The sequence below is a fragment of the Branchiostoma lanceolatum genome, chromosome 10 (genome assembly GCF_035083965.1).
Source record: "Branchiostoma lanceolatum isolate klBraLanc5 chromosome 10, klBraLanc5.hap2, whole genome shotgun sequence".
Taxonomy (NCBI): domain Eukaryota; kingdom Metazoa; phylum Chordata; class Leptocardii; order Amphioxiformes; family Branchiostomatidae; genus Branchiostoma; species Branchiostoma lanceolatum.
In genome coordinates, this window is record NC_089731.1 from 13,295,044 (window position 1) to 13,320,146 (window position 25,103).

At 41.4% G+C, this 25,103-nt stretch overlaps 2 protein-coding genes across 2 annotated transcripts; both read right to left on the reverse strand.

Moving 5' to 3' along the window:
- On the reverse strand, positions 1-25,103 carry LOC136443674 (protein amalgam-like). The gene is made up of 9 exons (XM_066440997.1): positions 24,905-25,103; positions 24,666-24,725; positions 18,154-18,507; positions 5,424-5,717; positions 4,263-4,541; positions 3,283-3,513; positions 2,092-2,154; positions 1,690-1,872; positions 1-1,343 (listed from the first exon to the last, which is right to left on the reverse strand). The coding sequence occupies exons 2-9, from the start codon at positions 24,706-24,708 to the stop codon at positions 1,273-1,275; spliced, it is 1,518 nt and encodes a 505-aa protein (XP_066297094.1). The 5' UTR covers positions 24,709-24,725; positions 24,905-25,103; the 3' UTR covers positions 1-1,272.
- On the reverse strand, positions 6,303-14,928 carry LOC136443541 (uncharacterized). Its single transcript, XM_066440820.1, has 3 exons — positions 11,164-14,928; positions 9,550-10,673; positions 6,303-9,409 (listed from the first exon to the last, which is right to left on the reverse strand). The coding sequence occupies exons 1-3, from the start codon at positions 14,080-14,082 to the stop codon at positions 6,829-6,831; spliced, it is 6,624 nt and encodes a 2,207-aa protein (XP_066296917.1). The 5' UTR covers positions 14,083-14,928; the 3' UTR covers positions 6,303-6,828.

Here is a 25,103-nt window from a genome sequence, read left to right on the forward strand (position 1 = left end):
CTAGCAAGACAATGTCCCCTTATGGCATATCACTTTGGATTGGAGCATATCGTGCAGTGGAAACATATGTAGGGTTTCTAGTGATAAGGTCGTATGCCTTCCTTTGCACTACTATTGTGTAATATCGAATTCTTGTCTTCATGTTCATAGGGATATCGTAGCCAACCGTTTGTGGCAAAATACGTTGTCTTGAGTAGCTCTCTTTGTTCACGATTGTAAGATCTAGTAAATAGCTGATATATCTACAAATCTATTTCATGTACAGACGCAATCATCATATATCTTGATGGCTATTCTGTAGATTCTTGTTTTTTCCGATGTAAAATGTTACAATATACAATGAAATTGATATATAAACTTGGCACAAAAAGGTTGGAAACTTAACTTTGGTCGATCTTATTTCCGTTGTTTCTTGATCAATGCCAACGATGTATATATCATTGGAAACCTTGTGTCATTTTCTTTCTTATGATACCTGACTTATTATGATTGTGAATTGATGGAACGGACACCAGGCCTGCTATTGTAAGCGGGTGATTACCCGACTAAGTCAAACACATCCTCCTCATGCTTGTCACTAGTTTTGTTACGCGGTCCCTGGTCATTCTTTCACCAGGAGTCATCGAAGGTCGACCATTGTTGTTCCGTTTGTCATTCACGCATGCACAGCTCAAACAATCTGATCACAGAGCCCGAGGGGTGTTCAATCGTGTTGAGACTCGGACGACACCATTGCAAACGAGCTTGGCACTAAGCTGAGGGAAATTTCGGCACCTTTTTTTTCTACAAGCTTTTCAATGATATATGATACATAAAAGTTTCAAAACTTTTTGTGCTAAGTTTGTATACTCTGCATAAATGAGAAGCATAGTCTTGTTGGAGAAGCCCATTAGTTATCAGAAAAATCACATACATCAGTCCTTTATAGTTTTACTTGATAAATTATATGTTGGCATCTTATTGACAAAACAGCTTGTTGAAAGAACTTCGAAAGTTTACTTTCTGATATGTCTACCCATGGCTGTTGTGCTTGAGTTTTAGATAATCTAATGCATAAGTGATGTTAACAAACGATTAGTAATTACAAAACAATGGAAAAATGCAATGCAAATTATGAATTTCATTACCAATCAATAGTGTTTCACCACTCATTCGATCGTCCACTTGGAAACTGGGCACTTTGGTCAGAAGCCATTACAGACAACTTTATAGTCAACCACAGAAGCTGCTACAGTTGGCGATTTGTAGCTTGGTGGGAAGGCTGCTGTAGTGTCATACTTTGGGGGTGGGCCGTTTCTGGGACTCTGCCAGTACACTGTAGGTGGTGTGATCATCCTCAGCCGCTGAAAGTAAGGAGTATACAATTGAAACTGATAACAAATCGCTGAATAGAATCCGGTCTAAACTACAAATGGATAGGAAAAAAAATCAACGTTCTCTTGCCTCCCTGAAATATTATTATAAAGTTTGTGACAAAACACATCACAACGACGTACATTTATTTCACACTTAACATGTTTCATTCTCGGGCGCATGCCATCCTTGGGTTTTCAAACTTTTGTCCATGTGCCAACGTTCACGTTCTACCAGCCTGTCGAACAAACTTGGATCCGTTCAAACGGGAATAAACTTAAAAACACATCAAGACAAACAAACAAACAAACAAACAAACAGACATAATGCCAATACCTTCTGAAGCAGAGATGAAGATGACGTAGTTGGACGGAAAGAGCCCCACCCTTCCAGCCGTGAAACCCAGGCACCAATCACCAGATTCTCCTTCCAGTACTTCAATCACATCTCCCGCTTCCAGACGTAACTCGTTATCGTCTCTTGGTTTGTAATCATACATAGTCCTGGCGTATCTTCTTTCTACAAAATATCGTAAAAGAGACTTACTCTTCCAGGCTAAGTGAGCTAATAGACCATATCTTGTATCTCATTATCTACTTTAAGACCGAGGGGTTTTGTGTCATTATATCACAAGTATGTTACGTGACGAGGATTCAGGAATTCGTAATTATCGTAAATACTAACTTCTGTTGCAAACTTTCTGTGGGTAAAAACGGATGCTTATATGCATACCCTTACCTTGTGTGTTTTTCCGCAACGTGTCAATTCCATTGTGATCCGCTGGGTGGTATTCTGGTTTGTCTGAGTGGAAGACGATATCACAGCATTGGAGAAAGGTACGATAAATCACTGCCACCAAACATAGGTTAAAGCTTAACTGGAAAACTTATTTAGTATGTCAATGATGCATAAATCTGCATGGATTGATTTGATTTATCCAGTGAAGGTGATGAGTAGGCTTCAATAAAAATATATGGTAGCTTTTTTTTGCTATATAACTTTGACCGTTTGGTAATATCTGATTTTAAGAACTGTCATCAGCGCGCATTCGTATGGTGAAGTCTAAAGTGCTTTCGTCTTGCAAACGGAAGATCGGTGGTTCGAAACACAGGAATGTCAATTAATATAGTTAGTTAATTAATCGGGCTCAGGAATGTCAATATGTCCTATTTTTGCACTATCTTTTCAGGATCTTAGAGTAAGGGTGATATAAGGCTTAACAGATCACCAGGTGCCATTCACAACATTATCAAAGAATGTAGGGTTTGCTCTGATTGTTTTTTTTTTACAAATCTATTTCTATCAATATTGCAAGAGAAATATTGACGAGAACATCTTGCTAAAGGCCTCGGCCTTCTTAGATTGCCAAAAAGGCATAACAATCTCATTTTCCATAATACGCCACCACATTGCCAGCTTTATTTTCAAAGGCACTTGATTGTTTTAAGACTTCATCCAAATTCGATACAAGATTTAGTTGCACTGCTACGTTATCTTATACCGGGCCCCGGTAAATGGAACCGTAGCATAACCCATGGACGTGCCAAAGTAATGCGTACTATGTAGACGTATTAGAATTCATAATCCTCTTCCGAGGTCCTTTAGATAATTGGATTCTCTCTGGTCGTTTTTTTGCTTATGACTACCTTCTTATGTCCATATCGCACTCCACACTCAAAAATTGCCGAGCCTCCCATTGTCCTCTATTCCCCGCGGTAGGCTCCATAACAACGAAATTACCGTACAGGGAAATAACCCATTTTGCCGAGCTCACTTGGTTCCTTGCTAGCTGCAAAACACCTGAACTATCGGCTTCATCCCGGTCATTTTCTTTCCACATTTTCTTGCCTTACTAAAGTAATTCTCCCGTGTAGTCTACGATAAGTAGAAATCAGGAAATAATGACTGAGGTCTACAGGAGATTTGTACCTGGTAAAGATGAATGTCTCCGGAGGTCTTGACCTTCCTTTGTACAAGGTTCAGCGGGATCTCGTCTTGACCCGATGTCGTAGTAAAAGGCGAACTTCTTCCTTTCCCCTTGTTTCCGACGCCTTCTCAAGACGTATCCGAGAAGGCAGATACAGATAAGGAACCACAGACCGCCCGCTGTGGCACCGATTACTATGGCTAGAGCTGTGGCGGTGATTTCCTTTTGAATGCCTGTGTGAACAAAATTAGAATGTGGACAAAATTCAAATGAGAACAAAAATCTGTTGATTCTACTCTTCAAGCAAAAGTTTGGCTGTGACTGGCTTTGACGTATTTCAGGCGCTTTTGTCAATGTTGAGCTTTATATCGATAACTATATTTAGAACGATAACGATTTTAATACATGCGAAGTGTGGCTTGGCGACCTTAAAAACATCAAAAATATAAAGTCCCACAAAAACGCCTATAAAAAACATCAAAAACCAGCCGGAGCCAAACATCGGCTTGTAGAGTACGTAGTTTTCCAAGATCTCTGAACAAATTTATGTGAAGACCAATTCAATTCCGACAGCCTTCAAGTTGGTTTTTACATTTCTGTTTGACACCATGCCAGTGATTAAGCCTCAAGCAACTGTTGGTTGTACTTCAGACTTTTTTGGAATATGTTTGAACAAAATTACGTGGTGCCAATTCCCTTCCAACAGCCTTCGGGTTGGCTTCTCCATATCTGATTGACACCATGCCTGTGATTAAGCCTCAAACAACTGACAAAGAACTCATTCATAGCCCCGGGCGCATTATTATCTCTTGACACTCACGTTACTGAAGAGAATTAAATGATTAGGCGGTCGCAATAAACCAAGATAGGTATCACACAAGGGTCAGGAATACATGTAGAATCTAGATTGAATGTTGAGTCTGCGCATGACTACCGAGAACTACTTTTTCAAGTGTCAATGTTATATATGAACTATACGTACCCGTCACAGAGAGCTTTGTTGTCCGAACCTGCCTCTGTCCAACGCCGTTAGTTGTTGTGCATGAGTACGTTCCACTGTCCTTAGTTTCTACACTGTTCAGGACAAGGGAACTCGTACGGACATCACCGGACAAGACGTAAGAATTGGCCCTTAAAAGTCTTCCGTTTTTAGACCACGTGATGTTCGGAGTGGGGTTGCCGTCGGCCACACATTGGAAAGTCACGTGGTCGGAAACGCTAACATCCATAGAGTCCGAGATGCTGATAATCGAAGCAGGATCTGTAAAATATGATTAGTATATTAAGTAGTAGTAAAATAAGCATGCAAAAACTACATTTGTGTCGTCATTGAATTTATTTGAAGTAATAAGTATAGTATATGAAAAGGAAAACTGCCCCATCCATAGTTACCAACTTGTTTTTCCATGTCTTAAAGTATCGCAGCCTCGCATGAACACAGCAAAGTTCTGGTAAGCAGATAGTATGTTCTTTTCAAGGCGTCCCTCTAGTGTTTTTCTTACTAATCATGTAGCTTTTCCACAAAGAAACCGCTAAGTTCAGAATTGCCACCGTGGAGCCCACAAGTAAGACTTTTACACCGCATATATGACCTACGAGATGAAAGCGACTGTTTTATTAGATCTTGGCATCAGTGAATCCCAAACAAATGGAGTACTCAGAAACGAGATCGATAAGATGTGAGCCTTCAATAAGGACGAGAACCCTTCTTAATCCAGTAAATGGGTGCCAAAGCCCGTTTTATTACTCGCCAGAAGTCCAAGACGTAAAACAGGCGGGGCCAATTGCCGGTTAATGATCCCTGCAATGGACTGAATGGAGAATTTTTGATTTAAAACAGGATATGCCCTCGGCCTTTTAGTAATAACAAGCGCCTAAACGGGGCTTTTAGCGTTATAAATGGTCAGTTAGATGAGAGCGAGCGTAAAAGGACTGAGATTATGTTACTTCAATATGCCATATAATCAAGCCGTTTCTTCCATTACTGCAAATCATCGACAGATTACTGTCATTAGATTCTGCTCTTCAAGATCTGCTGTTGGAGTAGTAAAATTGATCTTGCAAGGATTCTACTTGACAACCCCCCTTATTATCACGACATGGGATTGGTATTGGCACTTATAACGCACCAATGAAAACTCACATTGCACTCTAACCAGCATACTTTCAGCAGCTGGCCGGACGGGGTGTTGTACAAAACAAGTGTACAGTCCTGCATCAGCTCTTGTCACGCGGCGGATGACTAAAGATGGTGACTTTGCATTTCCGCCGGAGTACTTCCCCTTGTAGCCGTTAGCTTCGATTCTGCCGCCGTCTTTTTCCCAGTGAAGTGATGTAATGTTGGGTTTGGCATCCCTCACAGTACACATCAGAGAAACAGTCTTTCCCCGCGTCGTGATGTATGGATTGCTCGGTCCAACCTCCAGCTTTGGTGGGACTGAAATAAATATTTGAAACAAAACTATTAAAGTTGGTAAAATGTGAACAATATATTCAAAATTTATTGCATGCAAATACATGGCAAGTACAAACAACACATATCATAATGATAAATGCAGTGCTATTAAGGGCTACATCCAATATTATGCTACATTCTAAACTGTACGTGGTGCTAGTATTGTTAGGTTTGATTTATTCTCTTGAGGCAGTCGCAGACGAATGTACCCACTTCTTTCATAATTTGTAGGTTCTTGATTTTTATAGAAGATCAAGAGCTGTTTTCTATTGGTCAGGAATAATGAGAAAGAAAGTGTATAAGACATTCAGTTGATTTCGATAGCTCAAAGTACATCATGACTGCAATCATGATAATCTGATTTACCAGCGTCACGGGTTGCCCTCCTTCTGTGCGAGTTCTCTCGTTTCCTTTAATTTGAAATTAGAAATCACATTGTTTGAGGCCACTGATGATATCAAGTGCAAATTACCATCGATTGTTTCCTTCCTTGCCCATGGTCTGCCAAGTTCTATGCAATAAAACCAATAAACTCATTAAAAAACTAGAGTTCCACGACCTCATACCTTCGCCAAATGGTTTTAACTTTTTGTAGGGACGCACAATAAATATTTTCATTGATTATGCAAGTCATGCCCATATTTGCACAGACCAATCTTCTGTACTCTAATTAGCAAAGAACACACGTTAATGAAAGTATCTTCTGAAAGGCTATTGTTGCATAAGTGAGGTAAATGATGTTGTGATGTTTGCATGATCTACGTCTGTTAACAAATTGATGAACAAACTGCACCGGAAACAGAAATGTAATGATCAATTTATTTTTATAAACCTCTACTGTCATTGACATCACAAATTATGTACATCACATGAAATATGTATATTATGTACACTTTAATATCATTGACATTCTTTATAAACAAAAAATTGCACAATCAATGCCTGAAGGTAATAAATAATTCCTACAGTAGAAGTGAAACAAAATGGAAAGGTCAACAATGATTTACCTTCTTTTGGCGATTTCCTGCAATCAACTCCAATATTTTGATTGTGTTAATCAGCATGTATGGTAAGTCTGACCTTAAATGTGATGTTACAGCTTTAAGGAAATGCAGACCATGTCATGGTCTGAATAGTATGTGTCCACAACAGTAACATGTACATTGTCTTCTACATGGCCACGGACGTAAACGTGGTCCAGGAGAGTACCATTGTCAGTGGTAGGAACTTGAACGTGCTGGGTGAAGCCGAACTGTCCCATTGCAGCCAGAATTTTGGGAGGGGGACATTTCAAAAGGTCGAAATTGAAATCGCCAAGAACAACTGTCAATATGTCACTGGGAAGTAAATCCAACAGTCGTTGAATGTTGTCGATAAAGACGTCTTCTTTCAAAGACTGTGACCTGTAGACATTGATAATGTTCACCGTGGTGGACGCTTTGGTGATAGTGGTTGCTGTGTACTCAAGTCCACTGACAGCAATACGAAGCTGTGTGGGAGAGAGGTCCTGTTTAGCAACGGTCATCACTCCGCCCCCTCTCCCAGCTCTGTCTGCTCTAAACGCCCGTGCTTGTGGTGGGAATGGTTCAATCTGCTGATTTCTATACAGGAAGGTTTCTACGAAGCAAAAAACATCAACAGGGAGTGTTGAGCTGTCTGCTTTCAAGTCCTGCAGATGTTCCAGATAGGAGCGTATGTTCAGCAACTTGATGTTAAGGCAGGTGTGTTGAGCAGTGGTGGAAGATGGCTGTAGAGCCATTGGTACAATCTCCTGTTGTAGGCGGTCCATTTCTTTCAGTACATCAAGGTCCACACTGATTGCACTTGCTTCAAATCTCAAAAGGTACAACCCATTTAAACTCTTTACACGGCTAAGAGCAACGTAAGCTTGGCCAGGAAAGCAGCGACCTCTGCCTTCCGTGGAGACAACAATCTTCTCCAATGTCTTGCCTTGAACTTTGTGGATGGTACAGGCCCAGGCTAAAGACAGAGGAAACTGTGTGCGTTGCACCTGGACAGACCGTCTGCCACTATTAGGGGAGACTTGGATGTTTTGCTTTTGGATGGGTACTACGCCGGGGTACGCCAGCTTGTATTGGCTGTTGGCAATGGCTTGCTGGCCAACCCAAGCACTGTCGAATTTGACCAGGATGGTTTGGACATCAAGGCCTGTGCTGTCAATGGCAACCACCGTTGCAAAGGCCCCGTTGACAATTCCATCTGAAACGTCTACGTTGACAGTCACCATCACTCTTGCCCCCACGGCTACGGACAAAACTTCTCTCAAGGCGCATTTGCCACTTGACTTGGTGGAAACGGCAACATTTGTGAGACCTGTCCGAAGATCCTTCTTCGTGTCGATGGCTTTAATGTGAAACACCTTGGAGGAAAGTTTGGTCAGGTGTTGTAGGTTGTGATCATCTGCTTCTTTGTTATTCCTAAAGACGTGCAGCGCTTCTGATGGATATGGGTCGGTTTTGGAGATGACCCTAGACTTGAGGATATTAATGTCACTCTCTGTGCAAGCGGCTCTTCTTACTCTCATCAAAAGATTTGCGAAGTCCAGGTCCTCTTTCTGTCGCATGCTCTCCGTGAGTTCTATCATACGAAAATTTTCCACCCACAGGGAGCCTTTGATCTTGGCGTGCAATTTGGCGTAGTCGCTGGAAGGTTCACTGAAGACATGTCTCTGGCCAACGGGCTGCAGTTGGAACAGATCTCCCACGGCCAGAATGCTGACCCCTCCAAAGCGGGTGTCGGGGTCAGAGTTGCCACAGATGTCCTGCAGGCGACGGTGTACGTGATACAGGATATCAGCACCGACCATCGACACCTCGTCTACAATGAGGAGTTTCAGCTTTCCCAACCGTGAGCGAAGCGTGTTTAGTTTGTCGCTGCTTAATGGCTGGTATTCCTTGCCTCCGCAGCCGAGGCTAAGAGCCGAGTGCAAGGTCATTCCGTTGATGCCGAACGCTGCCGTTCCGGTGAATGCAGTAAGCAACACTGGCAGGTCATTGGGGTCGAAATAACGTCCGGACAGAGGTGTGAGAAGTCTCAAGGTTTCATGGTGAACCAACTTTATAATGTGGCTCTTGCCAACTCCACCCGGGCCACTTAGAAATATTGTGTACTGTGGCGCGGGCTTGTCATTTTTGAGAGCGATGATGGTGTCTTTGCACCATTTGCGATGGAACCTGAGTACCTCCATTTGTTTACTGTTTAGAGACCGCATCATGGTTCTGTATTCCTCGGAACTCATCCGCACTTTATTAAGCTCTGCGGTAAAGCGTGCGTGGAGTTCAGATCTATGATTGGATGTCGGCTGCGGTGTCAGGTCGATGTTTTCTCGTTGGTCTTCTTCGGACATCTCTCCTCCCACAGTTATTCCTTCAGCTTGCTGCTCGGCCTGTTCGAACTCTAAATTCGGCGCAATACTATGCCATATGTCTTCTGGGGGGCCATTTCGCAGCAGGTCATTATAGGCTGCATCGATCGCGTCGGCGTTTATGCTGAACATAGCTTCATTAGCACGAACGGTATCTATCACATGCTCAAAGTGGTCCTTGTAGGATGGGAAGCTGGCTTTGAGGTCCACCTCTTCGTCCCGCCATGGAAGATACAGCATGAGTAGATTCCTGTACCTCTCCTCATCATTCTTTGTTTCTTTGTGAAACCTGCAAGGAATAGAAATTACGGTTACCATGTCGAAACCAAATGCTGAAATATCAACATGAATTATCAATAATGTGAAGTTTGATGCAAATTGTTTCAGTATCGTGTAAACTGGTATAGGTTAAGTGGATGGTTGACATACCTGATGATGCAGTGTTGCCTCCGCCTCTTCATGTTGCCTAAGTTGTTTTGTAACTTGATGATAGGTGGGTGCCTCTGTATCCTGTCTTTGTCGTTCCTTCCATTGTCGTCCCGGCCATCTAGAACATCTGGGATGTGATCAGTTCCTCCGTCGGGTGGATCACTTGCACCAGTGTTGTAGGTGGCTCTGAATTCAGCAAGGGACATTTCTTCAAGGACCCTTGGTCGGGACGTGTACCTGTCAAGAGCTGAAGTGCAGAATATGTCGTCGTCATCATCATTCATGCTCTCAAGGACATGTCGAGGCTTGAGCATTGACACGCGCTTGTCCTTTGTAGCAGTGTTGACATAGACCACTTGTCTGCTTTTTCTTTGGAGTGGTAGAGAAAGTAGTCTATAGACCGCCTCTTGAGCGCTGACCTCTCTGTTGTTCAGGAAGGCCGAGCCAACCTTTCTCAGTTTCGATTTCAGATCTTCGCCCCTGCTTTCTTCTAGCACTTTTTGCAGCAGGTCACTCATGGCTCGCTCGCTTTTTAACATGTAACTGGTGATGTACATTATGCAAGAGTACGGGTCGAGGATGAACTGAATGTCCATGTTTGCACGCCAAAGTTTCAAGATCTTCGGGTTATACTGGTTGATGTCTGTTTCAGACGGATTACGTCTTAGAATGATCTGCTCTCTTGACTTTGTGAGCTTCAAGGCCTGTTGGTACTCCTGTGGGTGTACCTTGGCTCTACGAAGCAGATGTTCTAATGATATATCTTGGGGTGTGGTTTTGTCTTCCATGATGGTTCTGACTTTTCGGAGCACATCCTCCTTCGTTTTCAGTTCTTTTGCCACCGCTGCCGGATTCATATCACTTGGTTGTCTAGCTATAATGGTTTCCATGCTTGGTGGATGTGGGAATTTGAACCTGCAGGACCCTGCCCGTCTGCATGTCTTTGAGTGGACATGCTTCTGACGTGACAGTACCAAGTCCCTCATGTCCTCATCGCTATTGTCTGGAATGGCACATGACTGATGTTCGTTGATGAAGTTTATAACTTCTGCGTCTTCGTCGACACCAAGCTTCGGTGCATTCTTCATCCAAAGTATAGTATGCGCGTGGGGGGAACCTCTGGCCTGTACGGGGAAAATGTAAAGTTTGTCAGCAAGGACAGGATTGATTTCGTGAGTCATTATTTATCACCAAGGTCAGGACTGTTTGTGCATGTGGAAGGTGTGAAGCTAAGGTATTGTCTGTTAGATTGTGAAGAAAACGTACAACACAGAGAAAAGTTCTGTGTCTGTGTTAGGAGGGTATTCAGTATGGCGATCAGGCCTGCTGGATACGAGGAAGGTGTTCGGCATCAGGAAGAGGAATTTCGACTGTGACAATATCTACAGAACGGGACTGTTTGCATGTTAGGTAAAGGTGGATCGCAAACGGATTGATTGTACTGCAGTGACTTGTTTTATGTAACCATTTCATAGGTATGTTAATATGTGTCTGTTCATACCATTGATGTGGTATACTCAGAATGGGTATGATGTGTTGAGGTTGATAGTCTGTATAAAATATGTGAAAAATATTTAATGATCCACATTATACCTTCAAAATATGGTTTCTCACCTGAAACTCAATTCTTATCATGTAGTCTTGAAGTTCACCGATCGGATGGCCTTTTCCTCCTATGTACTCCTTGAAGAAAAGGTTAAGTCTGTGGTCGAATTGGCGGGCTGCTGTCACAGGGTTGGAGCGGAGCCATTTGCATTTCTCTTCCCATGACATCTTCTTGACGTCATCGTCTGTCAGATATGTTCCGTATTGGTGAGCGATACTGCGGATTACTTCTGGCCATTGCATGTCTGCTGCGGAGAGAGTAAGGAACCAGGTGGGAATTCCCAGCTGACGTACCATAGCGAGGAGGTCGAGGAGCACTGAGTTCCAAAAGGCTGGAGACCCACGTATGTTTTTCATGAATTTGTACGCATTGTCTGTGCGAAGCATTGCTTGAACATTGACCGTGTTCTTCATTAGACCAGCATTTACTATTTTGTTTTGAAAAGTTTGTCCTCTAGTTTGCCTCAGGTTTATCTGGATACTGTCAGAGACTTGTTTTGCTTCTGTTATGTACTGGGCTGTGAGGAGGTATTCTATATCTTTTGCGAACCTGCCATCCATATGCAAGATACGTTGGTTGAAATATCTCTTTGCCGTGATTTTTCTCTGTCGCTTATCTGTGTCTCCCAGACCCCCACTACCAAATGGGTACTTTGATGGATTTGCAAGTTCTTCAAATCTATCGTCTGCAAGGAAGGGAAACGGTGTCTGATTTTCCCCAGGTGCAAGGGAGAATATATTGTCCCCATCTGCGACCTGTTCCTCCTGCAATAGGGTTTCATACGGTATGCCTCTTAGCTTGCTTGTTTGTTCAAAGGCAATTCTGTCCTCTTCATCTTCGACTTCCATGCGTTGGATGGTACTTTCAGCTTGTGAACCTTCGTTTCCGTCAACGTTCTGCATTGCGACGTAGTGGCGCTCACCAATCTGCCCTAGGGTAATTGTGTTCTGACTTGTCTGCTCTAGTGGCTGAATATTAACTAGCCAGTCGGGAGTGATGGTGTTGACAACTTTGATGTTGATGTTGAACATGTTTGCAACAGCTTGGACCGCCACGTTATCAGCCCATTTGCCATTTCGTAACTCACTAATGTAAGATAGGTACTGTTGGTGTTGCTGCTCTCTAAGTGTGTCACATGTTGTTGCTACTTGGGCATTGGTAAGATCTGGGAAACCGGAGAATAGTTCCTCGGCCTCTGCGGTTTCCAGGTATTGAATGAGTTGTGTTCTGATCTCGGGGCCTGGGATAGTCTGCACTCCAGCTGCAGGAAGGGAGACTGAGACGGCATGAAAAAAGCAGTTCCCATCACCAGCCACATCTATGATCTTGAGGTTCCTTTTCCTTGCCAAACGTCTCAATACCAGGTAGCCATCAGTAGATAGTCTTTCGTCATCTGTTGCTTGTTCATGTTGCAATATGGTATCGTAGTTTGCATCAAGAGCTGATGGGGTTACGGAGGCTGGGCATGCTGTCAATGTACCATCTAAGTTGCAGCCAGTAGTATGGGTGCTTCTGTCACTATATGTGTTCTCTCTGTCCTCTATGTTATCAGCAGCATTACTTGTCAGTGCTTCCCACAAATGACCTTCACTCTCTTTCCACTGACTTTCCCAGTCTTCACAAATGGAAATATCCCTATACAATGGGTTGTTCTGTTGTAACCATTGAAGCCCTTTCATAACGCACTGAGGCCGAATATATTCATACATATGGTGGCCTTTAAAGCACAATTTTCTTTTTAGTTTGAATGCAACCACTTCTGCCGTTTCTGGCAGTCTGGGTAATAGGGATACTACTGGCTGTAACTTAGATGGTACATTGACAGCGCTGCCATGAATGGCCTTTTGTCCTCCTCTGGGCAAGCCCACCAACTTCATGAATGCTAGTCTTTGGCTGATTAGTCTGAGCTCTAATGGCCGTAAGTCGTTAAGTTCATCTGGTATGTCATCAAGGGCCATGTCATTAAGCCATGATTGCGTAGGCACATTTCCTTGCTTAAGAGCTGTATGGCAAGTCCTGCATATCCAGGATTTTTCATTAGTTTGTATGTTCTGTCCAAATTTGAGAATTTTCTCTGTGATCTGGTTTTGTGAATAGTTGCCAGCCTTCATCTCCAACACTGTACCCCTGTACAGGAGTCTACAGCAGGAAACGCAGGCATAGATAGGGCCTTCAGCTACTTTAGTAAGGAAATTAGTGGCACATTTGTTAATTGTTATTTCGTTGCCTTCTTCATATTTTCTATGCTGTTGCATTTTAGCTCTAACAGCTGCAAGCCGTTTGTTAGTGGCATCTGGCGTCTCTTCTTTTCTGCGCTTCTGGGTGCGCTCCCTATCAGCTGCAAGTCGTTTGTTAGTGGCATCTGGCGTCTCTTCTTTTCTGCGCTTCTGGGTGTGCTCCCTAACAGCTGCAAGCCGTTTGTTAGTGGCATCTGGCGTCTCTTCTTTTCTGCGCTTCTGGGTGTGCTCCCTATCAGCTGCAAGTCGTTTGTTAGTGGCATCTGGCGTCTCTTCTTTTCTGCGCTTCTGGGTGTGCTCCCTAACAGCTGCAAGCCGTTTGTTAGTGGCATCTGGCGTCTCTTCTTTTCTGCGCTTCTGGGTGTGCTCCCTATCAGCTGCAAGTCGTTTGTTAGTGGCATCTGGCGTCTCTTCTTTTCTGCGCTTCTGGGTGTGCTCCCTAACAGCTGCAAGCCGTTTGTTAGTGGCATCTGGCGTCTCTTCTTTTCTGCGCTTCTGGGTGTGCTCCCTAACAGCTGCAAGTCGTTTGTCAGTGGCCTCTTGTGTTTCTATTGATCGTTTTTTTTGCATGTACGTCCTCTTGTATGACCGTTGTGCCTCAGCAACCTCTGGTGTTAATTGTGTTATTTTCCTCTTCATTGCCTTCTGTTTTTTTCTTTGTTCAAGACTTTTGAACTTCGAAGGAGGCATGATTGACACTGTATTCCCTCGTTGGCAGTAGTTATGACTCAGGTAGTTCCCCCAACGGCCTGTAGTAAAAATGAAAATGACATTATTATGCTTTTTCCGTAGTCTTACATAGAAAAGACGAATGAAATGGAATTTCGTGAAATAGTTGCAGATTTAGGACTAATCTTAAATTGACAAGTTTATGTATATGTACTTAATCTGTTAAATTACCACATGAAAAATAGGGTTTCATTTCATGGAAATTTGACTGTAATATCAGGTCTTATTGTCTAACGCTTCCATATCTTGTAAATGCATTCAGTAGCTTTTATGAGGCTCCAGACGTGGCTGGAAAGATTAGAAATTGGCCAAATAGAGGAGTTGGCCCACCGATAGATACAGTTTGCCACATATATTCAAATTTCATAAAGCTAGCCACACCTCCAATTTAACGTCTGTAGCAGCATGTACCGATACAGAATTATAAGTCTGAATAAATTATGCAGATATAGATGGGGTCGGCATAAGTTTAATGACATCGGCACCATAACCCGTAAGGGGAAAATGAAGTTTCTGCTTAAATCATGCAAATAAGGTCCTCCTCAGCATAATGCACATTCAGCTGTATTCACCTTTCTGAAGCTACCTATACCTCTAACATGACATCCGTAGCATCAAGCATAAAGGAAACATACGTTTCAGCATGTAATATGCGAACGAGGTCTTCATATAGCATAAGGTACATGTATATTCCATTGTATTCAACTTTCCCCAAAGTACCCATACCTCCAATATGACATCCGCAGCATTTCACGTAAGGGAAAATAACTTCCTACATAAAATATGCAAATGAGGTCCTCAGCACAATTAACAATCATGAAGCACATAGGAAACATAATATTCTGCATAGGATATGCAAAGGAGGTCTTCATTAGCATAAGGCACATTCTGTTGTATACAGCCTTCCCAAAAATATCCATACCTCCGATATGACGTCCACAGCATTTACCGTAAGGGACAAAAAACAACTCCCTACATAAAGTATGCAAATGAGGTCCTCATTAGCATAACACTCATTCCGTTGGATTCACCTTTCATGAAGCACCCTACGACGCAACTATGACATCTATAGCATATGCTGTAAGGAAAATATGAAGTCTCTGTATGCATTATGCAAACGACACGTCTTTAGCATACTACACATGCCTTTGTTTTCACCTTTCCTAAAGGTTCATACACGTCCGATATGACATTTGTTGCATGTACCCTGAGGGAATATGAAGTTTCTGCATAAATTATGCAAATAAGGTCAGCATAAGTAGAATGCGTATTCAGCTTTATTCACCATAAAGCTACCTACACCTGCAATAGGACATCCTTAGCATTTATCAAAACGTATATTAAGTTCCTGCATTATAGACCACCGCATATCTACTTGGTTTTTTCCAAGGCCATGGGTTACATGAAGTCGGTCGTGAGAACTGTCAACTACAAGGCTTGTATTTCCTCTTACCAAGGCTAAGCCTTTCACCTCGGGAAGGTTCATTAATGTGTAGAAGCTGTTTATATAACCACATCCGTGCAAGAAATCGCCATATTTACTTTAAACCGAACCATTTGTAGATGGAAATTGACAGCGCTGCTGACAATCAGGTATTCACTTGGAATACATTACAAGTCTTTGCTAAAATGAAACATTAATCAGTTTCCCACTCGTTGCTTGGGCCAATGCATTCATGAGGGAATATGAAGTTTCTGCATAAATTATGCAAATAAGGTCAGCATAAGTATAATGCATATTCAGCTTCATTCACCTGTCATAAAGTTACCTACACCTGCAATAGGACATCCTTAGCATTTATCAAAACGTATAAGTTCCTGCATTATAGACCACCGCATATATATCTACTTGTTTTTTTCCAAGGCCATGGGTTACATGAAGTCGGTCGTGAGAACTGTCAACTACAAGGCTTGTATTTCCTCTTACCAAGGCTAAGCCTTTCACCTCCGGAAGGTTCATTAATGCGTAGAAGCTGTTTATATAACCACATCCGTGCAAGAAATCGCCATATTTACTTTAAACCAAACGATTTCAGGTTGCTGTCACAAATTCATGTCCTCTTTTGCTGTTTTGTCTCTCCTCAAATCACTGCCACCCTACGTAATTTGTCTTCAATGCTGGCATCACACCTTATCTAACTGTAAACTTAAACATTGAATAGACACATACATTAGTTATACACAGACATTGGTAACAGAATGAAGTCAAACTCAAAGTAAACCTACCTTGTAATTGTTGATGCTGCTTTTTTATCACCCCAAAAGACGTCCAGACGAAACAAGACGGCCCGTAGATCTATATTCTGTGCTGTTTCCCAAACGCGGTTCTGTCAACCAAGTCTGCAACACAAGTCTGCTATAATTGTGTTCCTTGACCTTGACTGGGCTTCCAAGGGCAAATGAAATGTTATCTTACCGCGCGCCGTGACAGTCAGATACACAGACAGGAACCAGCTGTTGTGACAGACATTAAAAAAACAGCTGCAACTCAGGCCCTGTGCAGGGATCAAAAAGGTTAATTGAAATTTTCTCAAGTTTCTCATACATAGATTGTTGTTTTTTTTGTAAGAAATACCCTTGTACTCAGTCCAGGATCTTGCAACACAAAAGGAACAAGACATGGTGCTTTCAGAAAATGTGTGTTTGACGCACATTAGGTTGTTACATCATATCTCCAAGCAGATGTAGAACAATGTTTTCGTTTATAATGACAGTACATGTATATAGTCATATCATAGAACAAAGCGGGTTTGTAAAGTTACCTCACTACTTATGCAAATAAGAATCTGATTTCCATCAAGTGCATCATTTCTCATGAATTATGCAAATGATGTATTTAAGGTCAATTAATATTTCTCTCTCATTTCTCATGAATTATGCAAATGATGTGCTTGAGGTCAATTAATAATTCTCTCTTCCTCAGTTACATAATTTGATTCAACGATGTTCAGATTCACATAAGTTCCCGATGCCACTGTAAAGGATTAAATGTATGAAATTGCCGTCAGTTTGAATACCTGTATGGAATGATAGCAGTTTCTCATTAAGTATGCAAATTAGACCCGCATTTCCTAGACCTGCATTTGCATATTTTCTATCAATGAACATTCCTCTCTTCCTCAGTTAGAATTTGAAGTCATATCATGAACAAAATGGAATTTTAAAGTAGCCTCATTAATTATGCCAATTAGAATCTTATTTGCATAATTATAGTCCAATTATACTAAGCATCACACATACTATCTACATACCAAAAATCATGACCATCCATCAATGCCTTCTTGAGTTATAGTATATTGTCATTAATTATGGAAATGAGGTCTTCATTTGCATAGTTCATATCAATTAATGTTTCTCTCTTCCTCAGGTACATATGTCACATGTTTGGGAGTCCTATCATGGAATTTGACAGCTTTATAAACTTCCCTCATTAATTATGCAAATTAGATATTGATTTGCATAAGACGTATCAAATCATGTAAATCATCACTCAAGCTATCTACTTACCAAAAATCATGGCCATCCATCATGCCCTTCTTGAGTTATTCTCTTTTGAAGTCTGAAGAAAAACCTGCTCCTGCAGTTCCAAAAAAGCCGCTAGGGAGCCCAAACCCACACCACTTACTCTCTGTCCAAAAAGCTATCTACCACTCAAAAATCAGTTCCATAGCATGTCCAGAACACGAGATATCAAAACAGGAAGTTCGGCTGCAGTACCGTAAGAAGCCGCTAGTGGGCCCAAAATCTCATCGTTTGTAGGTCTCATCAAAACCTACCAACATACCAAATACCAAGACAGTCCATCCAGGCATTCTTGAGTTATGATGGTCCACTACAAACAAACAGACAAACAGACAAACAGACAAACGCTACCCTCTGCATAACCTTCTCGGCGAAGGTAATAAAGCAAAATGCACTGGAGGAAAATAGCTATTGATCGTAAGGAAAGCCCATTAGGGAAGTCCATTCGAGTGTTTATAATGATTTGTCATCTTCACTAAGTCAGGTACAATCGAATAATTAGAAACTTACCATGCAGATCCAGGCGGATGAATTTCTCGTCGTTGCCTCGTTCGTCTGTCATGATTGACAGGGCGTACATCCCCTCGTCATCCGCCGTCGTGCGATCAATCCGCAAGGATGCTTGCCCCACCAATTGGGCTCTCCCCTTATAGACGCCATAAGCACGTCTTATGTTTAATTCAGGAACATAGGAGAAGACACTTCGTCTCTGCTGGGATGTGCTGTCTATGTCAACTTTGTGCCATATGATTGATATCACTCTGTAACTGGTTGAGTACTTTGCTGGCAAAGTTGCGATATCACCCAATGTCGCTTTCACAACGTCCGGAAGGTTTATTGATACAGCATTCTCCGCCTCACAATCTGTAACAAGAAAATATGTTCATTTTATTGTAACGTATCATAAACATGGAAAGTACATGCGACATACGAAGATAAGGTAATCTTGAGACAAAATGAGCGATATTCTATGCTACGATTGTGGCTGTGTGGTGCTCTGTTGAATGTGCACAACTTCTCATCCAGGTAATCAGATACGCAAGGTAACATTTACTCAAGGAACTAGATGGATTTTGAAAACGGTTAGAGGTTTCACTTTCAGATCTTTTGTATTTTCATACTTTTTGGTTAAAACTTGGTTAAATCTTGCTTAACCCCAAGTACTAGTCCAGTCACTGACAAAAAGGTAGTGAGCGTCTGACTGTTTGCAAGTTGCTGGAGTAACTTACAATTTTGAGACTAATATCAGAAGATTTCTTATCATTTACAAACAATTTCATGTTGTGCCCACCTGGAACAATCTTTATTTAGTAACTTATAGCTATGCAGCTTGCAGGAAAGTTGATATTCAATACGAATACATGTGTCATTATATCATTGAATTACTACATTTTAGAAGATCTCTACATGTCAGGCAAATCGTTACAAAGTGGACTACATGGAAAGAAACCTAGTTTGTTTAGTTTACTTAGGATATTCATCAGTAATATACATCGTGTTTGCTAATATTCCTCGAGTCCTATACTATATACATATATGTATATATATAGTATAGGACTCGAGGAATATATAAATATGTATATAGTTTAGTTCATGTTATTAAACACATGTACAATTGCGGATATTTACATAGCTCTACCTTAATTAACCTTTTATGAAATTACAACTATTGAGGTTACACAATTACTTAGCAACCAAACATCGATAACGTATTCTTCGTTGACAAGTAAAACCATGAAGGCCACGTTTACCACTGAGTGCCCACGTACGTAAGCCAATCAGAACGCTTCTCTGGGTTGGTAACAGAGGGATGGAAGAAAATCACCCTGTGGAGCGGCACATCAATGTGCCTAATAGCGCGTAAAATTAAAACTATGGGGAGGGAATAAATGCTTTGCATTTCTAGTTATGAATTCGGTGTGACAGGAAGATACTCAGATTTTAAAATTGATATACTATTTCTCACGTGAGGTAGACGGCAGATCTTCCACGTGCATGTCATCAGCCATTCCAATATTAATGTTTTACGACGACCTTACATTCGAGACGACAATGTACCTGTAATTCGAAACCCCCTGGTGCAACGCTATACAAATGTACAAATGTATCAATATTGTACATCGGCTTATAATAATCACACCAATACATTCCATTTTAAAAGTCAATAGTATATCTGTGAAATAATCATGATAATTGCCCTTTAAAGTATCTATTGGAAAAGTTTCTATCCAATTTCAACACCGTGATAAGTGTAACAGAAAGCATGTTTTGTTATAATAGTAGAATCGTATCTTCCTTACTGTGTTCTACATACTGTGATCATCATATTCACACGTTTAAAGCAAGAGGTGGTAAAACGGCGAGTTTACGATGGTATATTTCATAAAGACTCGGCATAAAGGTTAATAGCGCCATTAGGGTAGTATAACATGGCTGTGAACGCCATTATTCTAAATTTATATTACAGAAATTACCTCAGTTATCATGGAAATTGCAGATTAACGAATTGGAACACCTCAGTTGTGGCTAAATCCGCCGTGATCCTGTGATAGCGGTGCGACGTTGACGCCATCGTTTACGACTCTTATACAAGTCCTGTGTTGTAAGTAGTAAAACGGGAAAATTACCGAAGACAGACGGCCCGGCTTTACCAGTGCAGCCATCCGTGAATGTCATCTGCGGCGCTTCCCGGTAGTAAAACACGCCCAAAAGTCCGGAACTAGGGACTTAGCAACTAAATGACTGCAATCATGTTTCTTGCTGTGAGAAGGATTTGGGACCAAAAAGCAATTTGAACTTAAGTTTTGATAAGACATCATAGAATCTTTCGACGTTAAGAAATAGTATTCAAGTAGACATCTTTGTTTCTCGTTAATCTATTTATGGTAAGCTACACAACTCCTGACCGCTCATCGTCATGTTGACGACCCATTAGAACTTATTTATTATGTATAAGGAAACTTTATTACAAGTAAATAGACATATCAATTTATGAGCAAGGAATATTATATTTTAGCATTTCACACTTCGGGATGGATATCATCACCAATTTGGAAGGACTATAACATGTGATGCATCTTCAAATTTCGTTTTCCTTCTGCTCTGTTGGGTTAAGGCGGCCCAGGAAGTATTATTCCATACATATCAATACATATCCTGTAACTTCCGATAGCCTTGTCGCACCACGACGAAACTTCACACAGTTTTAGAACTACTTAAAACACATTGAATAAATAATGATTTAGTTATCTACAGCTTGATTTTGGGTTAGAAATACACATTTGGGTTAAAAAAGCTGTGTATTTTATGGGTTTACGCGCGCAAGCAGTAACACCACCTTTCATCATGATATTTTACAAGAAGAGAGTTAACCCCATACAAATCATTTTTGTCCGAGGCTATTTTGTTTAAAATGTCGATTACAATGTTTTTTGGGGCCCAAAACATTAAAAAACGCTAATTTTGGGTCATATTTTGTTAAAAATTCGCCCCAGTTTAAAAAAATTAAAATCTATGCAAAATAGCCTTGGACAATTTTGATAAGAAATTGAAAATGAAGAATATTTGATTACTCCAAAGATGAAGTCTGTCGTTTTGAGCTGCGCGTAAAGCCGTAAAAGTCATAACCCGATCCCACACAAGCAGCTCGTTGTCTCCCGCGAAATCCAACACCTGTGACGTAACGGCCGTTCCCTTCGAACACCATATCGAACATATAGAACCCCCTGTTCTATTTGGAACACCTCCGTCAAAACAGCGCTGGTGGGACTCGGCGCGGCACATGTTCGTGGAGGAGACCTTCCAAACCATTTGATTGAAACATTAAGAATGTAATACAATCCAAATCGTGGCCTATAAATAATTCTGTACATCTACGTACACCTGAGATGATATATATTATTGGGTACTGTAATAGACCTTGCCCCCCCCGAACTGCTCCGTAGTAAAACATTTCGAACCGTGTTTGAGTTCGGCCGCGCCGCTGGCCAGGCACGCGGCCGAACTCGAACACGAATTTTAGAGCCTGGGCTGCCTTAACCCAACTGAGTGCTGTATATTTACAGATTCTCAAAAGTGCTGAGTAGATTCTGACAAAATATTTTGCTGTTTCGATCATTTTTCATTTAAAGGAATACTTTCACCTCACGTTTTGTAAAATAATAAGCTATACATCTTGACAACAAGGATCAAAAGACAACCGGCGGGGATTAATTAGGGTTTTCGAGTCTGCTCAATAATTAAAGAAGAAAGTGTTCTCCGGGAACCAAGCTGTGATTAATAAGACACGGCGAACTTTCTTTAGAGGAGTACCAATCGATTTGCTTCCTACGGTTGGTTGACGCATGCAAGTATCGACCTGTGCTCTAGAATGGAGACCGTCGTCCTCAAGACTGCCACAACTATACTCATTATTTGATGCTCACATATTTCCTCACTACCTTGTATCTGAATCTAAAAAGGACCCCATTGACTTGACAGGTTGATTCCTTCTTCAACAGACGAATTGTTTTAAGAACAAGAAAGGCTTCTATGTCGTCGTAAATCACGGAACGGTTGACCGGTACATGTTAAGATATCTAACAGTACTTGTACCATTATGTCGAGTAACCGTCTGCGTCATGCGAGATCGATTCGTGCCAACAAAGTGCAAATTGAGAAGCAGTAGACATCTCCGACTCATCAGTCTGAAAAAGAACATGACTATCTGTCTTACTGCTAGGTTGATGTCCTCGGGTCCTTGTATCAGGTTCAACATTTGGTTATAGGGTGATCTGTGGTTACTGTAGGTGTGGTGTATCACTGGAACTGCTTTGGGCTTCGATTATAGTTCTCCTTAAGGTGAAGGTAAAGACTTTTCTTCCGGGACCAATGCACCAAACAGTATTTACGGTGTATACACGGTGTCATGAGTCAGTAGTTAGCTTTTAAAATCATAATTAGCCAATAAAGATAATAAAGTCTCGAGTGTCGGAAGGAGTGAATACATTTCTTGAACAAGACACGGTCGAACGTTCAGGTGAGTCCAGTTCTTTAAAGTTTGATGAAAAGTTTAAAATTCCTTCTATGATACAGTTTCTAGTGTTAATCTAAACTTGGTTGTACACAATGGAACCTCCATTACCATTAACCCATCGTGTTATATAGATCTGCGACCGTGTGTGAATTTGAGAGATATCTAGTGCAGCAACCCCAGGTATGTACAGTTTAGATGTACTGGAGTGTATTACACTGGGGGATGTTGGGTTGAAGATCTGTTTGGACGTATCTTTTTCATGGTTGCGGAATTAGGTACCCTGGCGGAATTATGTTAGACTTTACATAGTTGCGCCGTTCAGTACCAGCAACAGTTAATGGAGAAACTTTCCAGACAGACAATAGCAGAAACACAATTAGCGAGATTTATCGATCGCAGTTCTTGAAGGCTGCTGGGATCTTTTGAACTGGTTCGGATGACAGCCAGCAGAGTCCACGCAGGGCCGCGAGACATGTCAGTTTGGGAAACAAAGTCGTCCTATTCTATATAAATGGAAATTGTATTATATTGATGGTGACACTGACGCTTTCCCATCACATAGACGCTCAGGTGAGGTAGTTGATCCTAGGATTACCAGGCAATAGGCACTGATGGAACATTTCCAAACGGTGTAGTGCTCGATTCACTTCTTTGTGAAGGATGTGAGCTGCATACTGAAGTCGTTGATGCATCCCCAGGTGGCAGCTGCCATGGCGGGTACTTCAATCATATGAATAGGCTTCGGCAGCCAATCGTCTCAAGTGCCATGCTTATGGGAGATAAATTTTCCAGTAGAAAATGACTTTTTTTTCCTTCGGCGAATACGACGTGATATAAGCATCACTAACTGAGTCGGGCTAATCAAGGTATACGTAGTTGAACTAATGAAATTACGATTCTCTCAATAGCTTTACACAAACGGAATGCTATTGCAATGATCAGTTGGATTTCCAATGATTGCTATCTAATATTGCTGTTATCGCCATCCAGAGTATCCATAACTATAATCATTGCATCGTTATTGTAGCAATCGCAGTAATTACGTACAATCCCCAAGATACATAATCTAAGATTTAAGTTTTCAGATTAACTTTTTCGGCAAGCACACTTAGATTCGTTTCGATAGCTGAACCATCTTAAATACCAAAAAGTACATGCAGCAATCAAACGAGGAATTGACGATAAATATTAAACTTTTGATATCTCACCTTCAATGAAACTCAATTAACTAACCTATTTGGCTATCTCAAGTGAGGTACACCTTGTTCAGAGATAAGAACGCACATGCCCTTTCCCCATGACGTGTGAATGTATCATGGGACTATACTAGATATAATAGTAGCTCAAGCAAAACAACAGTGGCAGTGTTGGGAGTACAGTTCTAGCTTTCAGCTTTCACAGTTTAATATCAAACAGGATTAGCTTGCCTATGATTAGATCTCGTTGACAACTGCCACAACAAACTATGATTACAGTACGAAAAAAGAATACCCATAGCAAACCTCTGTCATAGATCATTTCGTAAAACGATTCTAGAAATGTGTTGCATAGAAGCTACATGTACCTTTTGTATGCGCAGACGATTTCCCAAAACGTTTTGTAAGGAAATGGCATATTGGCCAACTACTGATAGGCTGAACACTGTACATGAAATCAATGTAATCGTCTGTTTGCAAATGCGAATTATTGGCCTGGAATGCATATGCTAACTATTGTACTTTTACTTGCGGAAAATGATTTGTAAGAAGACTTATACTTCCCAATATCAGGTTTCCTAAGATATTTTATGGTGCATCACAACATGTTATCAATTTCCGTGGAGAACATAAATGCACTTTTTATACAATAAGATCTATCTGTATCAGTGGACATATTGTAGATGCCAATTAGTTCACATTTATTCCCCTCTCTCATTTTACTCCCTAGTCTCAATCTCATTTTATTTATAACTAAATCTTTCAATCTCCCACAAATGTATCCCATTGTTATCCCTTTTCTGTGACCTTACCTTCTAAGAAGATCGTTCCGATGAGGATCTGGATCAGCAGCATCTTGAACAGTCTTCACACTGGAACGAAAATCATACATGAGATTGGCCACAAGCTTTCGAGCACACGCAGAATTAACGTCTTCCTGTCCTGATTCTCTCCGTGAAATAACTCCATACTCAATACGCCGGCTTCACGAGGCCTTATCGGAGAAAGTCTCGTGGCTCCAATCGTTAACACAAAACCGCAGCATACGCACCGTGGCTGCTCTCCGCCCCCTCGTCCAGCTGATAATGACACAGTCAAGGTAACGTATTTGCGGAGAGCCTAAGAAAGAAATCCCCGGTGGATTCCTGTTGACTGCGCTGACTCACAGTGTCTGAATACCGATACGAGTACTTCTTCCCTTTTACCAAGTGGCGCACTACCTAAAGCATTCACACACCGATGATTTCCGC

Excerpts from the sequence above, each read along its gene's own strand:
- LOC136443541 (XM_066440820.1), bottom strand. The coding sequence starts at position 14,082 with ATGCCTCCTTCGAAGTTCAAAAGTCTTGAACAAAGAAAAAAACAGAAG. Across the intron at positions 10,674-11,163 it reads TGATAAGAATTGAGTTTCAG|GCCAGAGGTTCCCCCCACGC; the intron begins GTGAGAAACCAT and ends TTCCCCGTACAG. Across the intron at positions 9,410-9,549 it reads AGGCAACACTGCATCATCAG|GTTTCACAAAGAAACAAAGA; the intron begins GTATGTCAACCA and ends TATTCCTTGCAG.
- LOC136443674 (XM_066440997.1), bottom strand. The coding sequence starts at position 24,708 with ATGCTGCTGATCCAGATCCTCATCGGAACGATCTTCTTAGAAG. Across the intron at positions 5,718-18,153 it reads CATCCGCCTGGATCTGCATG|TCCCACCAAAGCTGGAGGTT; the intron begins GTAAGTTTCTAA and ends TATTTATTTCAG. Across the intron at positions 4,542-5,423 it reads TATGCTGGTTAGAGTGCAAT|ATCCTGCTTCGATTATCAGC; the intron begins GTGAGTTTTCAT and ends CATATTTTACAG.